The 15587-nt window shown below is 37.2% G+C and overlaps 1 protein-coding gene across 1 annotated transcript in view; it reads right to left on the bottom strand.

Annotated features, from left to right (window-relative positions):
• Positions 1-931: 931 nt before the first annotated feature.
• sphk1 (sphingosine kinase 1) overlaps positions 932-15587 on the bottom strand; it is a 34377-nt gene continuing 19721 nt past the window's right edge. Inside the window, exons 2-5 of the mRNA XM_055195013.2 lie at positions 13680-13829; positions 7020-7114; positions 6830-6945; positions 932-3025 (exon numbers count right to left, since the gene is read on the bottom strand). Of these exons, the coding sequence (XP_055050988.2) occupies positions 2215-3025; positions 6830-6945; positions 7020-7114; positions 13680-13829 (1172 nt within the window). The 3' untranslated portion in view covers positions 932-2214. The remainder of the gene's footprint in view (positions 3026-6829; positions 6946-7019; positions 7115-13679; positions 13830-15587) is intronic.

Genomic DNA, 15587 nt, shown 5'->3' with positions numbered 1-15587 from the left:
TCCCAATCTAAGAACCTCTATATATTTTCACCGAAAACAAGACAAAAATACCAAGATGTCTTTTCTTGAAAATCATTTTTTGCAGTGTTGTTTGTCTTGTTTCCAAAGCAAATATCTAAACATTCTTAAATCCAGATACTCACTTTGTAAAAAGTGAAAAGTTTTATCAACTTAAAAAAAAGACTTCAAGCGGTAACACCTAAAAATGTAAGTTTTTTTAAACTTAAAATTTCAACTAAAGTGATTTTTTTTTAGTTGTTACCAATTGAAGTGGACAATTTTTCTTCAGTTGACAGTTACAACTTTTCACTTTTAACAGTGTAACATCTTAATAAATCTCATTAAGTCTATATAAATACATCTAATTAAGTGAGATTATGCCAAAAAAGAAAGAAAAAAATCTGACAAATAGTTAACAAAAATCTAGTTTACCCTCTTGAAATATATAAACAATAAATTCATTTCTGCAGCTAAACTGGGTTATATCCATGTGTTTGAATGGGGGGGGGTCCCGGACCTCCTAAGCATTAAGGCACCCCTATAAAGCACAAAAATATAAATTGGGGGGTCCCTGGTTTATACTTAAATTAAAATACTACATGAATTAAAATTATCGTGCTGCACTGCCACAAAGTGATACTGCACAGTAAAAAAAATGCTGTAGAAATTAAATGTGTAACTTGCAGCTGGTTGCCAGTAACCCACCATAGACCCAAATGTATGTCATTCACTGGCAACATTTTGTTCAAAGCTAAACGAACATCAAACATTTACAAGTCTTCGTCTTTACACAGCAAAACTAGTCTTATTCTGTAAAGATAAAGACTTGTTGATATTTCAAATTTATGTAACTTTGAGCAAACTCTTGGCAGTAAATAACAACATACATTTGGATATGCGGTAAGTTGCAGGCAACTAGCTGCAAAACACTGTGATTTCGACTGAATCTTTTACAGTGTGTCTATTATTTGTCCCAATTTCTCAATAAACAAATCCAAAAGATTTCTGTCTGAAATAAATGTAATATTTCAAGTGCGCCTCATGCTGTTTTCTGGAGAAATTAACAGATTGAGAATATTTTTTAAAAGCCCCTAACCCAATCGTAAATCTAACAAACTACTATTTTACAATAATTTGAGTGGGGGGGCTGGTTAGGGCCAAAATATTTAATGGAAAAATAAATGCAGAATATTTCGATTTCTTAATAGTACAATTTTAACCGAAACCTACAAAGCTTATTTCACATGAGCAGCTAATGAACTAAGTAAAGTCTTAATGCTGTGTGTGAATATGTGTGTGCTGTTGTCTCTCATCTACAGTGTGTTTATGGACACTAAAGGGAAAGACACAAGAGATCCAGCGGTGTTTAGTGGGTTTACAAAGATCAGCATGCATTAAAGTCAAACCATGATTAGTGGGCCGAGACATTCAAAACCATTAGAAACCTTTTAGATGCATGCATTTGTATATGCATGCATTTGGCAGACATTTTTATCCAAAGCAACTTTATATTATATTATATTATATCTGAATTTATATGAATAAAGTTTTGCATTAACATCTGGGTATATAGATTTATACTACAATTGTCTGCTAATTGTTTTAGAAATTGCAACATAATGCTTGACTTGAACTTGTGTTGTTCACATGATGTTTCACTGTCACTTCTGGAGTCGGCTTGTGTAGTTTAGCATCTTGCTGGAGGAACACACATGACTGATGACATCAAACACATCCCACAGAAACATATTCTAACATTGAAATCAAGGCTGTCTTGCATTAAAATAAACATAAAACGTGTTGCTTTGTGATAGAAAAATAAACAACTATATCATTTTGTTCAACATTGGCACTTTTTTGATTGATCCCCAGCAGCAAAATTTCCAACATTATACCGACACACATCAAAGACCAAAAGTAAATCTCAGGAAACCTATCCACATTTCACCACTAGGAAAAATATTTGTATTATAAAATTACGTTTTAGGATCGTTACAGTAATTTTGCATTGTAACATACATACAGTATTTTTACACATTCCCTATAGTCGTCTTATAAAAATGTATTACAACTTCCAGGTTAAATTAAACAAACATGTTAAATTCAAGTTGTCAAGGTTTGTGCTGTTCTGTATTGCTTCATCTACGGTTACTCCTGTATTTATAAACAGTTTATATCATTTTCATTTCTTGAACTGTGCATTAAATTCAAAGGTCATTCAGAAATGATCCTGGCCACTCCTCGATGTGCCTGCGCTTGTAGGGGTCCATATTCCACCTGCTCCCCGTCTACTGTGATCACACCCGGCCGGGTCAACGGCTCCAGTCTGAACGCCCTCGCCCGCTGATAGACCAGGTGAGGGCATCCGCAGTCCATGTGCGTGCCGCTCTGCATGGCCCGAAAGAGTCTGAGCAATGTGGGGCGAGAGATACCGCCCGTCATATAAAACAGGTGGATGAACCCATCATCCGTACGGGCGTTGGGAGCAGCCAAGAAATCCTCACCCACATGCGACTGAAACATGGCTATGACCAGGACAAAATCTTGCTCCTTTACAACCGTCCAGGTTTGTGGGACGGGCTGGTCGAGTGGGACAAGGAGGTGGTCGACCAGGCGGTTATCTGAGTTACATTCAGAGTCATTGTGTTCGGCCCTCTCGTTGCTTGTATGATTATTGAGTGTCCGTTGTGCTTGCGACACACAGGCCGTCGAGGAACCTGGGGTAGAAAAGGACTCCGCCTCTGGATTGTCTATAGCAGGGAGAAAAGACAGCTTACCCTGATAGACCCGCAAAGAGGCCAGACGGACCATCGTGCCCACAAAGAAGCGCAAAGATCCGATTTGACGGAACTGCTCGCTTTCTATGTCGATGTCGGCAATGAAGCCCCAGGCGATGGAGAGGAAGGAGAACAGACGGACACCAGATGACAGATGGATGGAGATAAGGTCCAGCTTGGAGATCGGACCCTTACAGAGTACAAACCCACAACTAATCAACAGATCTTCACCCCACACCTGAGGCTTTCTAGAGAGGAAAAACACACAACCCAAAAAAATATTAATTAGTCATTAGTTTAATGAAATAGAAACAGTTATGCTTTTAAATTAATCAAACAAGATCACAAATGGTAAAGGACGGGCAAAGGACCTCAAGCCTGGATTTAAACTTGGGCAGTGCTCCGAACATATGGTGGAGACACACTTTTGGCAACCCATCACACCATCGCCTCCAACCACAAAGTTTTTTTTTGGGGGGGGGGCTTTTGGCATTTAGACAGCATAGTCTAGAGAGTAGACAGGAAAGTGTTGGGTGGAGATAGGGGAGCAGGTCCAGCAAAGGACCTTAGGGATGGGAATTGAACTTGGGTCACCATGAGCACACTGGTTCTATATGTCAGTTCAATAACCATGGAACTATCAGCACCCATGAATGTTTTAACTAAAATTTACAGAAGAAACATCTGGTGCATTCATACCAGACACAAATGAAGCATTAAGCACAAGTGATTTACAAGTTAAGTCAACTTAAAGACGTGATAGACATCCTATGGAGCGATTTGTGCGAATGAGGCGCCGCGAATGACGTGATTTTATGCGAATTGCATTATTTCGAGAGTTTGACATGCATAGCATAAGGCGAGACAACTTTGGCGGATATTCGCACAACATCAACCAATCAGGAGTTTGCTCTAGTAGTGACATGATTACGACGTAGCGAGTGGAGGCAGAAATACGAAACAACAAAGGATGACAAAATCATTGTCGCTGTATGTGGACACCTGCAGTTGTACGACACATCTTCGTACTTTTATAGAAACAGGAATAAAAAGGATCTTGCTTGGAAAAAGTGAGTGAGGAGTTTGGACAATCCGGTAAGTTATAAAAAACACTTTTTACTCATTTGAGCTATATATAGCTAGCCGGCAAAGTTAGCGTATTCGCATATGAATTTCAAATGCGAATAACACGAATTTGATGTGCATTTTAAGTGCGAATGTAGTTAGTTAACTCAAAATGTTCAAGCGTCCAACTATGCATGAATAGCGCGTTTTATTCGCTTCATTCGCGGCTGGTTTGAACTAGGGTTTAATATTTTTCCCGAAAATTAGATCAAATCAAATCCCGGGAAAAGACGACCCATTTCCCGGGAATCCCGGGAAAAAGCTGTTTTTTTTTTTGCACAAGTAATGTATCAATATCATTCAAATATGCGTTCCCAACATGTTTTATATTATTTGTATCATTATTAGGGCAAGAAACACAGTTTATGTCCATATCAACAACGTTTTTTGCAATGATCAATTCTGCTGCGGATCAAGTGAGCTGCGTGCGTGACAGCCTGCCGTAGCGAAATGCCAGGTGGATTGTATGTGACTTCTGAAAATCTTTAAAATTATAAAACTATAATTAAGAATAACTGAGGAATAATCACTCGAAGTTAAGCAACAATTTCTTTATTAGGGCAGGTATATTTCTCTTTTAAATAAATATAGGCTACAAGTTTTGACTACCCTAAATAAAAGCAAACGACCCACAGAAAAATGCAACTGTGCACGGCAATAATTAAAGACAGGTCCATGCCTATGTAGACTAAAACTGAATTTAAATAATAATTTAAAAAACTAAAACAAAAGCATAAACACAAACAGTAACACTGCCGCAATAGGGCAATTTCGCGCAAAACTGTCACTTACAAGTTAAGCAACAATTTCTTTATTAGGGCAGTTATATTTTTATTTTAAAAATAAAACAATTTTAAATAAATAAAAGCAAACGACCCTCAGAAATGTGTAAATGTGCACGGAAAGATTAAAGACAGAGCCATGCCTAGGGTAAAACAGAATTGAAATAATAATTTAAAAACTAAAACAAACGCATAAACAGTAACACTGCTGCAATAGGGCAATTACAAGCGAAAGTGTCTATCACAACATCAGCATTGCATTTCAAACCATTTTTATTTCTCACCTTGCCCTTCATTTATTTTATTTTTTTGGAAATGTGCTTTTAAAAAGCAGAGAGCGTCGATGGACTCAGGCGGTTTCGTATTTTTGTAACAAATTGGCCGCAAATAGAGAACGCTCTCTCCGCCTCCACAGATATAGTGCTAAGAGCATCAAACAGCTGTTGCAGGTGGGGTGGTCTCCTTTTGGTGGCTTCGAAGAGGGAAAACTCTTTGTTTAGAATGCTCATGAAGTCACCGTCTTTCATTTTCTCTGAGGCTGGCTTAGTGGTCATTGAAAAAGCCAGCTGCAAATCTAATCTAGCGCACGTTTATATAAAAAATATATATATAAATTTCCCGTTTCCCGTCATAACTTTTCCCGGGAATCGGGAAATAGTCTTGATAAGATTTCCCGGGAATCCCGTTTCTCGGGATTAAACCCTAGTTTGAACGCACAGTAATACATCCTAAAGGAGAAGATTTATTTCTGTGTCGCTATATTTTGTTCTTGTATGGGGAATGAAGGACATGAGATGTTGGACATACACAATACCACATATACCTTGAATGCATTGTAGGTCACCTAAAATAAAAGTGTCTGCCAAATGCATAAATATGTATTTTGTTAACAGTGACTGCTTAGGTGAAAATCAAGTCAGTCCTCATCCTGAAGGTCTTATTGTCATATTTCAACTGCTATGAGGTCAACAAGATTACACAAGCGTTGGTAAGATAAGTAGGTTTGATTATTTTAATTGTGTTGTTGTCTATGTAACAGCAATGATATGTTAAATCTCTCATACATATGGTAAATTGGTGTCTCAATTTTTGGGGATTTTAGTGGTAGAAACAGGAGGAAATAACTCTACTGTGGTTTCAACTGTGAGAAATGAGAGACAGATGTGACACTGGACTACAAAAAACAATCATAAGGGTTCATTTTTTGAAATTGATATTTATACATCTTCTGAATAAATAAGAGATTACTACTTAAAAATATTACTTTAAAAATATTGAGAAAATAGCCTTTAAAGTTGTCCAAATGAAGTCCTTAGCACGTATTACTAATGATAAATGCATTGTTGATATATTTACGATAGGACATTTACAAAATATCTTTATTTAACATGATCTTTAGATATTATACTAATGATATTTGGCATAAAAATTATAATTTTGACCCATACAAAGGTATTTTTGGATAATCCCCTTGTGACTTATGACTAGTTTTGTGGTCCAGGGTCACAAATACAGTTTCTCCTTCTTGACTTATCAGATTGACATTTTCACACAAATTTGCATTCAAAATGCAAAAAGACCTCTCTTTATTTCAAGGTTGTATAGCAAGTGTTGCAAACTGATAAGGGTTGTTTCCTTGTTGTGTTGTGTTGTGTGTGCCAGTAGGGGGAGTTAATGTCATAGCACACAGCAGTATATATATGAGTCCTGTCCTCGGCTGTTAAATCATTTGTTATCTGAGAAGAGTCGCTCTATTGCTGCTGGACTTGTGCTTTATCTTCTGTGTGTTTCATGAATATAAATCATCTTATTAGTGTAGATAAACCCAAAGCTTCCCTCCAGAGACCCCTGAAGCTGATGTGTTAAGTGTAGCGTGTCGCTCTTTGTGTAACCCTTCACCTCTGACCCCTGACCTCAGGTGATTAGTGACCTTTGCACTTTTATTCTTGATTTTGAAAGACCCATAGAGATTTAAACACGGCATTAATGACACACAGTTTGACTGATGAACATTCTAGAATTGCATAATAATATTGCAGTGCACAATGCTTGCTGTCAAGAGCTCAGTTACAGAAGATATGTATGTTATTATCAGACATGTAAGATGTTCAGTGAGATCAGACACGAGTGTTATTCTGTACTCACTGGGTGTAATGATGAACGGATGCAGCGAGCGCATTTCCTGAACCTCCCGGCAGAATTCCCACAGGAGTCTGGATGGCCTTTTCCCAATCCGGCCTGTCCATTAGACCGTTCACCACCTACACAACACACACACACTTACATGAGGAGGATAACACACACACACAAATGTATTGGATCAGTGTGTACACACCTCAAAGAGCAGTCCGTCTCCAGACAGGATCACTAAAGCATCCCACTGCGTGAGGTCAGCGTTTCGCACCAGATCCCTCGCGTGATTCTGTCTCTCTGCATGATCACAGATTACAGAATAAAATCAGATATCTGTCTGTCTGTTTGTCTGTGTGACAAGAGATGACAAAGAGAAGATAATCGCAGTCGCAGCCAGACATAACTGCAGTTAATGATGGATGTTTTTTTGCTGGTCTCCCAGCCTGGTTTTTGCTGGTTAAGCTAATGTAGCAGGTTGGTTTATGGGTTTTGGATACTTTTTTAGCTGGTCAGGCTGGGAGGAAGTTGGTTTTAGCTGCTGGGTCAGCTGGTCTTCCAGCCTGACCCACAAAAAAGTGCCCAAACCCCCTATAAAACCAGCCTGCAACACCAGCTAAAACAAGGTTGGGAGACCAGCTAAAGCTTAGGCAGGTTTTAGCCGGTCTTTCAGTAGGGGAGTATATGAGTAGATGGGTTTTTTAAGGTACATTAACCAAATCTATTAGATCATACTGGAGAGAAAGAGAGATATGTTAAGTGTTATCTTGTGTTATATAAATATTATGATGTGATTTTGCAACACAAGACTCACAGTGGCTATGTTTCCATGCGCAAAAAAAATTGTCAATCCAACTGAATTTAATACGATTGAAGGTTACGACGATACATTTCACATGCCACCTAATCATTGCAATCTGATTAAAATGTTTGTTTACATGTACATTCTATAGAATCCGAATCGAATGTCTGCGCAAGCGCACAGCCAATGTTGCCAGATTCGTGAATCAAAACTATCCGAATGGACTAACCCAAAAGCATCCCAATCAGCCCCGCCGCTCCCATAACGCGCATCACGCGCTGTGCGTAGGGCACCACGTGCTGAGAGGGCACCAAAAATAATAGCCTAATGAAAAAAATGTTTAATGCTGAAATTATTTAATTAGCCTATAAAAATATTATTAGGCCCTTTTTTTTATCATTAGCATTTTATTACATTTTTTTGATCATCACTGATACATTATAAACAACATTGTATTCCCATCATGCTTTCCAGCATAACATGTATCCCGCAATGATGATACATTTTAAATAAACATAAATTATTACTATAAAGAAAAAGAACAAAAAGAACAAAAACAAAAAAAACAAAAAATACATTCAAAATATATATTTCTTAACATGCACCACGTTCTCATCTAATAGCAATATATTGCACATATAATCCCCATTTTGCCAAATATTTGTCCGCCCCGGCATTGATATTGAAACAAATTTTTTCATATGAAGCCACTTTTGCCAATTCTATACTCCACTCCTGAAAGGAGGGCTCACCTACGTTCTTCCAATTTCTCATTATTATTTGTTTTCCTACCATTATACTGGTTTGGATGAAGTCTGCAACTCCACAGTTAGCTGTCATTTGTGGATCATTTAAAACATATAGCCTCGGGCAAAACTCCAACGTAGTCTGGGTAATGTTTTTAATACAGTCATGAATCTTTGACCAATAATTCTTAATCATAGAACATTCCCAGAACATGTGAAAAAAAGTTCCTTCCGAGTTGCTACATTTCCAACAGTCTGGATTATCCCTCAGCTTCAACCTAAACAATCTAGTCGGGGTCCAATAAAACCGATTCAAAATCTTAAACTGAATTAGTCTAATTTTAATGTCCCTTGAGACCCTCTTAATATTTTCACAAATACAATCCCACTCCTTACATGTAAGGTTGATGTTCAAATCTGTCGACCATATTAACATTGTTGCATAAGATATGGAAATTGTCTGTTTAACTAACATATCATAAAATATAGCAGCTTCATGTCCCATCCCCATTATTTTCCTAGTCTGAGAGAGAAGGTTTGATTGTTGAGGTTCTATTCCTTTCCCTATGACAGCAACTACCAGGTGTCGTATTTGTAAATACTTCCAGTAGTTATTTCTGGGTAAATTATATTCACCAGCCAACTTTTCAAACGACTTTATACTATCCTTCTCATATAGGTTTGCTATTGTAATAATTCCTTTTTCTGCCCACTCTTTCCATAAAAATGGATGTTTATTATATTAGGCCCTTTTTATCCATGTATATGTTACAAAAAAGGAGGAACGAGATAATTTAATGGCTCTAGTCTAGAAAGTATGCCCCCCAGCCTTTGATTGTCTGTGCCTGTTGATCGCGCGGGCGCCTGACGAAGTTTGACAGAGGCCGTTTTTCAATCCGAAGGCTGCAGCCTCCAGAGGTCGCATTTTTAGGCTGCATACGTCATCAAAACTTTCTAATTTCGTAATATTAACAATTATAAAGTTAACTATTATTCTTAGTTAATCGTAAATTGTTGTAATATGCTTATGACTTGCTAATGTAATGTTCAGTTCTGAAATAAAGCTTGATGACGTATGCAGCCTGCATATGCGACCTCGCGCAGGCTGCAGCTTTCGGATATAGAAACGGCCAGTCAGAAGGCAACTTTTGGAAATGTCCCCGAAAAGACAGCAGGAGTCAGGATGGGAAAAAAAAGAAACTGCGGGATGATGCCCGCCCCGTGCATTACTTGCAGGTAAGTCCATCATGTTTAATCATTCACTTCTAAATAAGGGAAATGCGCAAGGGCTGCAGCTGTAGCTGCTGCTAATCGTAATGCGCCTCGAACTTGCTGTGCTGATATTAATGTTTAGCAAACTATGTTGTTATAATTTATAACTTCAGTGCAAGCTAAATTGAGAAACATTACTGTAAAACATTACCTATGCATATCCATTTTACAAATAACTGGCGCAGCTTTTACTTTCTTCTTTAGATATTGAGCAGTAGTTTATTTTGTGGTTTATTTTGACGTGACGGTGGTTAATACTTTCTCAGTAAAAGTTAACGGTAGCAGTCAGTGCACATGTTAGAATTCATCACTCTTAAATATATATAAATATAAAACGTCATGATTTATGATATGAAGCAAACATTACTGTGACACTTAGTTCTCTGAATCTTTGTTTTATTTAAGAATATTTAGTATTCTTGTTTACTTATTGATGTTTATTTAATGTAATTTATTTAAAGTGACATTGTACTTGGGGAAAAACATGTCTGGATTATTTTGATAATTTAAGTTTGGTATTTTTCTGTTTTGATATTCTATAAGTATAAGTTTGCACTTTCAAATGTGTAGTGTGTGTTGGCTAAAGTTGTGAAGATTTTACTTTCTGCTATTAAGTTATATGTTTGGCAACAAAAAAATAAACTGGCAAAAACAAACGTTTTTTTTCTTAGGGTGGGGGGCATTATAAAGGAATTATGCTTAGGGCACCAAAATGGCTAGCAGCGGCACTGATCCCAATGACTATTCACAGCCGAAATACCAATAACTTAGCAACAAAATCATTTCGTTTTTGACCCGCAGAAAAAACAACTGGTGGTAACAGTTTAAACAGTAGCCCAAATCTAAAAAAGCATCTCTCGTCGAGTTTACGCTTTATCTCTGGATTAAAGTCAAAGCTGGGTTGGAGAAAGTTGTTCTTAAGACGTTTTCAGATATAGGTGATGAAAACACAATTTTTAAAAGGCACAACACTATTTTATCGCTTTAAGTAGCCTAAAGTTTTAAAGTATACTTAACGCTGCAGAGTTTAGTACATCGCGTGTAAAGTGCGTGACCCCGTTAACGTTACCTTAATAATGTGTGATGCTATTGCCTTGCTATTACGCGTTTCTGTGACGAGAATCATGTGATATAAGAGTTTAATATAAGACGTGAACTAGAGCACAAATGTTCTGCGCATGTGCACAAGGTATTTTTGGATCCGATTTAAAAAAATACTTCGATTCACGCGTTTACATGCATACTTTTCTCCTGCTGATCGGATCACAGATTGTAGTACACCACCCCCTTCAATAAGATCCAAATTTGCATCCGATCATCCTCAATCGTATTGATTAAAGGGGGGGTTTAATGGTATTTCAAGCATTCTGACTTATTAACACAGTTATAGAGTTGTTTCCTCATGCTAAACGTAGGCAAAGCAGTCCCGGCGCCATGGGCGGGCTTTAGGGGGCCGGGCCCGCCCTGTGAGTCACCAGTGCCCGCCCTGGACGAGCATGCGGTCTCCCTTCACCTGTTCATCAGCTCCATGTTTTAATCAATAGGCTACTGTTATTAATTAAAAGTTATTGTTTTGGACATATATAACTCCTGAATAAAAAATAAAATGTGTTTGGTCTGATTTAAAAAAATATTTGTTTTAAACGTATTTGATTGGCTTGTCAATAGTGAGCGCGGAAATGTTTGGTTGTTTGCTAAGCGCGCCCCACCGCTTAACGTTAAGACACGATTTGTAGTGAGACTGACACGTTATGGTTCTGCTGTTATCTTTCAACTATTTTCGCTGCTGAAACAACAAAAACACAATCAACATTGCGTCTAAAATGTAAGTGGCTTAATATTAATTACTTGTTTGTTGTTGTCATGAAATCTGTCACATTTTCAACTGTGATGTGATGCTGCTTAACTGTATCATGTTATTAAAAACTCCACATTTTTACCGCAGTATGTTTAACCCACTTTGTTAACACACTTTGTGTTTGCTGCGCTTATTTGTTTAACTTTGCGTTATTACATTATGCACTTTCTGTCGCCATTGAGACTAAAGGATGCAGAATCATTATCGTGTTTTGGTGATTGTTATTGCCGTTTTTAATCAGACTAGGCTACTTGTTCGGTCGAGCAAGTAAAATTCTCTTTCACTTGGCCTTTTAAAAAATCAACTTGTCTCTGATATTAAGCTGACAAGCGTTGATGTCGAGCCCTGCGACGTGTTTTATTTGCGTTTAGACTGCTTCAGTAGGCTGGTCCAATCTTTACGACTTCTCCGTTGTATTTCGTTAATGGAGAGGTATGTTAGTTCTTCCTCGCTTTTTGTCCATTTAATTCATAATTAATGATATTATGCATTGCAATGAGGTTGATCTCATTTGTGCCCCCTCTGAAAAATGAAATGCCCGTCCGTGAATTTGTGTCTGGCGCCGGGTCTGAGGCAAAGTGTCAAAAATGCAGTTGGGCGTGTTACAGAGTATTTCTGTGCCGAATGCACTTCGCCAGGGTTCGTACAAGTTTCGGCTAATTTTTTTCGATTACGGTTCTAACTGACGTTTCAGGGGTTTTCGATACGTATCACTTCTTTATATGGGCTTCCGCCGGAAAACTTCCCCCGGAAAACCCCGCCCAGCCGTCAGTCAGCGGGAGACGCTAGAGCTTGCTAACAGCTTATCACGCCACTCAGCTTTGTTTAATTTCAAAAGTCAACAATGGCACAACAAGAAGTGTGTTTTTGGATGTAAGGAGAAGACATCCAGCCTTATGGAAACAATGGATATAGTTTATTATCCGGATTAGCAGCGGAGTTTTGCGTGTGTGTTTGATACAGTGGATTTTCAGAACCGGGTCATGACGAGTTACACGTGGTAAGTAAGACTTCTGTCTTATGTTGGAAATAGGCGCGTGTATATTATATAAATGACACGAACATGTAGTGAATCATAAGTTAAAACAGTGTTGTATAGTGTTGTATGACTCGTACTCGCTCCTCCCGTGTTATAACTCCTCCTTCTTCATTTTTTCGTACGTTATCGGAAAGATTCGGTAAAGCTAATCTTTCTTTTATAAATCTGATTAAACTAAAGACTCTTCAGAGATATAAAGGATGTCATACTACTATATAGGTACTCCAGATTAATTTCAGAAATGCAGAAACAGCGTGTGTTACGTGAGCTTTAAGGTGTTTACATGAAGACTTTTCAATACGGTTGAGCCATCAATACGATTACAAACAGATTATTTGGTTGCATGTGAACATACCTAGTGATCCACCTCCATACTATACACACAGCTCACACAACTACATATCAACATTTTATCTTCGAAACGGTAATGTTTTTGTTGACCTTTCATGTCATATATCACTCAAACTTCATGAGTGAAACACTGCAATATTTCAACACCATCACAGATTGTACAGTAATTCATATAAGTGTATTAGATGAGTAAATTTAGGAAGTGTCACTTATTTTGATGCCTCTCTTGTGCCGTTACAGTCACAATATTTTAGGGTTGAGGTGAAAGGTAGTAAATGCACTCAGTGATTTGTGTCGAAAAGAAAAACATAGGGTGGGACTTCATTTTTTTAAATCTGATTGGACTTTGAAAAGCTTTTGTGATATTATTGGTTGATATTGTTTTTCAGCTTTGGTTACCGAAAAGGAAGATTTGTATAAGTGTGTATTAGTGTGTGCAGTATTTCATGAGTTTTAATTTAACTTTAATGATTAAATTAAATGTAGTCAGCAGTAAGACAGCAGGACAGCTCAGTGTGTTGTGTATCTTATCGTGATTCTGTTAAATAATATTTTCCAGACATTTTTGGTGTGTTTTTGCTCTGTGTTTGATATGAGAGATAAGAGATAAATGTTTTCACAGACTGTTACAGACCGACAGAAATAACAAGAAACAGACAAATATTAGATGATCCATCACTGCAGAAATGACAGGAACATCTAACCTGAACAGCCTGATCTCACTGGTATTTCTGAAATGTGTGTGCATGTGTGTGCGTGTGTGTGTGTGTGTGTGTGGGGGGGGGGGTATTACAGACCTGTAATGACCAGTGTATGGTGTATATCTGCCTCTGTAAGCATCCGCTGGATGTGGGTGTTGTAGAGAGCCATTGCTTGACCCCGCCCACTCTGAGGATTGACCAATACCATTACACCACATGAGCGACGTACCTCAGAAAACAACACATCTGAAATAAACAAAGTGCAATAGTTAATTCAAGTGTACAATATAAAATTTTACTAAACACTTCACCAGTGACAGGTGTGTTTATACCTTTGAAACTTTTCCAATAATATTTTTGTAAGTAACTTCCACAAACTTCAAATATGAATGAGCTCATGTTTGCATGACATTGTGTTGGGAACAAATGACTGAAAGAAGACTCATAATGTTCAGCTGCTTAATAAGCAGCAGTTTTCTTTGTTAAATGACTTTTAAACTAGATGTATTGTAGTAAACACAAATACGTTGACGTGAATGAGGCAGCTTTACTTGACATGTACAGAATTCATCTAATTTATATTATTTTTTAGAAAATAAATCTGTTCAATTTAGTCCAGTGTTTCTTAACCAAAGGTTGACAACTAATGACATATGACAAAGCAAGCAAAAAATAAGCTAAAAATCAATGCATTTCTTTATTCTTTATACAGTAGTTATTCCAAGTTCAAAAAAAAAAAATATTAGGTAGAAATTGTGAATGGGGTGAAATATTTTTGTCAAAAATATGAGATTCACTTTTTTAGACGTTGTAATGTTGCATGTGAGTCAAGGAGTTTTATATCAAGAGTTTTACTTATTGTGCCAATTTTTGCATTAGGCATTTGACAGCTGTTCATTTCTGATGCTGGTTAGAGATTTAACCCAGCGTTATCTCTGACCTCAGACATTAAAATGTCATCCTATCTCATATATCTTTCACACAAGCTGTGTTTTGACCAGCCAATCCTCATGAAGTGTGTATAAATAGCACGCAGTATGAAAAGTGCTACCCAGTCTCACGAGGTTTCGTGATCTAGTAACATAATTTTTTATTATTTTTTCGTGATATTATCACGAATTTCCACGTTTTTCATGATTGTATAACAAATTCCTGTTTTCATGTGATTATCATGTATTGGTTACTCAACTGCTTTTTCCTATTTTTAAACCATTGTTGCTTCGGTTTAGGGTTAGATTTGGTGCTTGCATTAGAATGTCACTTTATACATTGGTTTATACAATTTTTCCTGATTCATTTTTTATATGTCGCCTGGCGTTAGAGTTAGAGTTGGGTTTGTGTAGGGATGTAATTTTATGTAAATCTAACCCTAAACCGAAGCGACAATGGTAAGAAAATAGGAAAAAGCAGTTGAGTAACCAATACGTGATAATCACACGAAAACAGGAATTTATTATACAATCACGAAAAAACTAATTTTTTATAATTTCACAAAAAAAGAATCAAATAATTACGTGACTATATAACGAAATTTTGTGGAAAAGTCGTGCAATACTTTACACCAAATTCCAATTTTCCTGTCCTTTCCGTTCACTTTATACGGTGCACTTTTCATGTCGTTTTATGTATTGGTTTCTCATTTTTTCAGTTTTTTACACCATTGTCGCTTGTGTTTAGGTTTAGATTTGGGATTTTCTTTAGGATGTCATTTAATATATAGGTTTCTCCATGTTTTTGTCTATTTTTAAACCATGGTTCGCTTGAAGTTGGGATTAGATTTGGGGTTTGGGTTAGGATATCATTTATGTAACAAAAAGTTGGTCAACTCCAAACCCAAGCGACAATAGAGAAACCATATAATGACATGAAAAGATGTGCCGTATTAAGTCAACTGGAAGGACTGGCGTATCATATTCACACAAAATTGAAATTTGTGCACGACTTTAAACACTTCCTGCTATTAATATGTAAATCCTAAGAATGGGCTGATTTTGACATTTGACA

The sequence above is a fragment of the Misgurnus anguillicaudatus genome, chromosome 19, assembly GCF_027580225.2.
Source record: "Misgurnus anguillicaudatus chromosome 19, ASM2758022v2, whole genome shotgun sequence".
Taxonomy (NCBI): Eukaryota; Metazoa; Chordata; class Actinopteri; order Cypriniformes; family Cobitidae; genus Misgurnus; species Misgurnus anguillicaudatus.
Note: the sequence above shows the minus strand (reverse complement) of the source record. Positions and strands in the feature narration are given on the sequence as shown.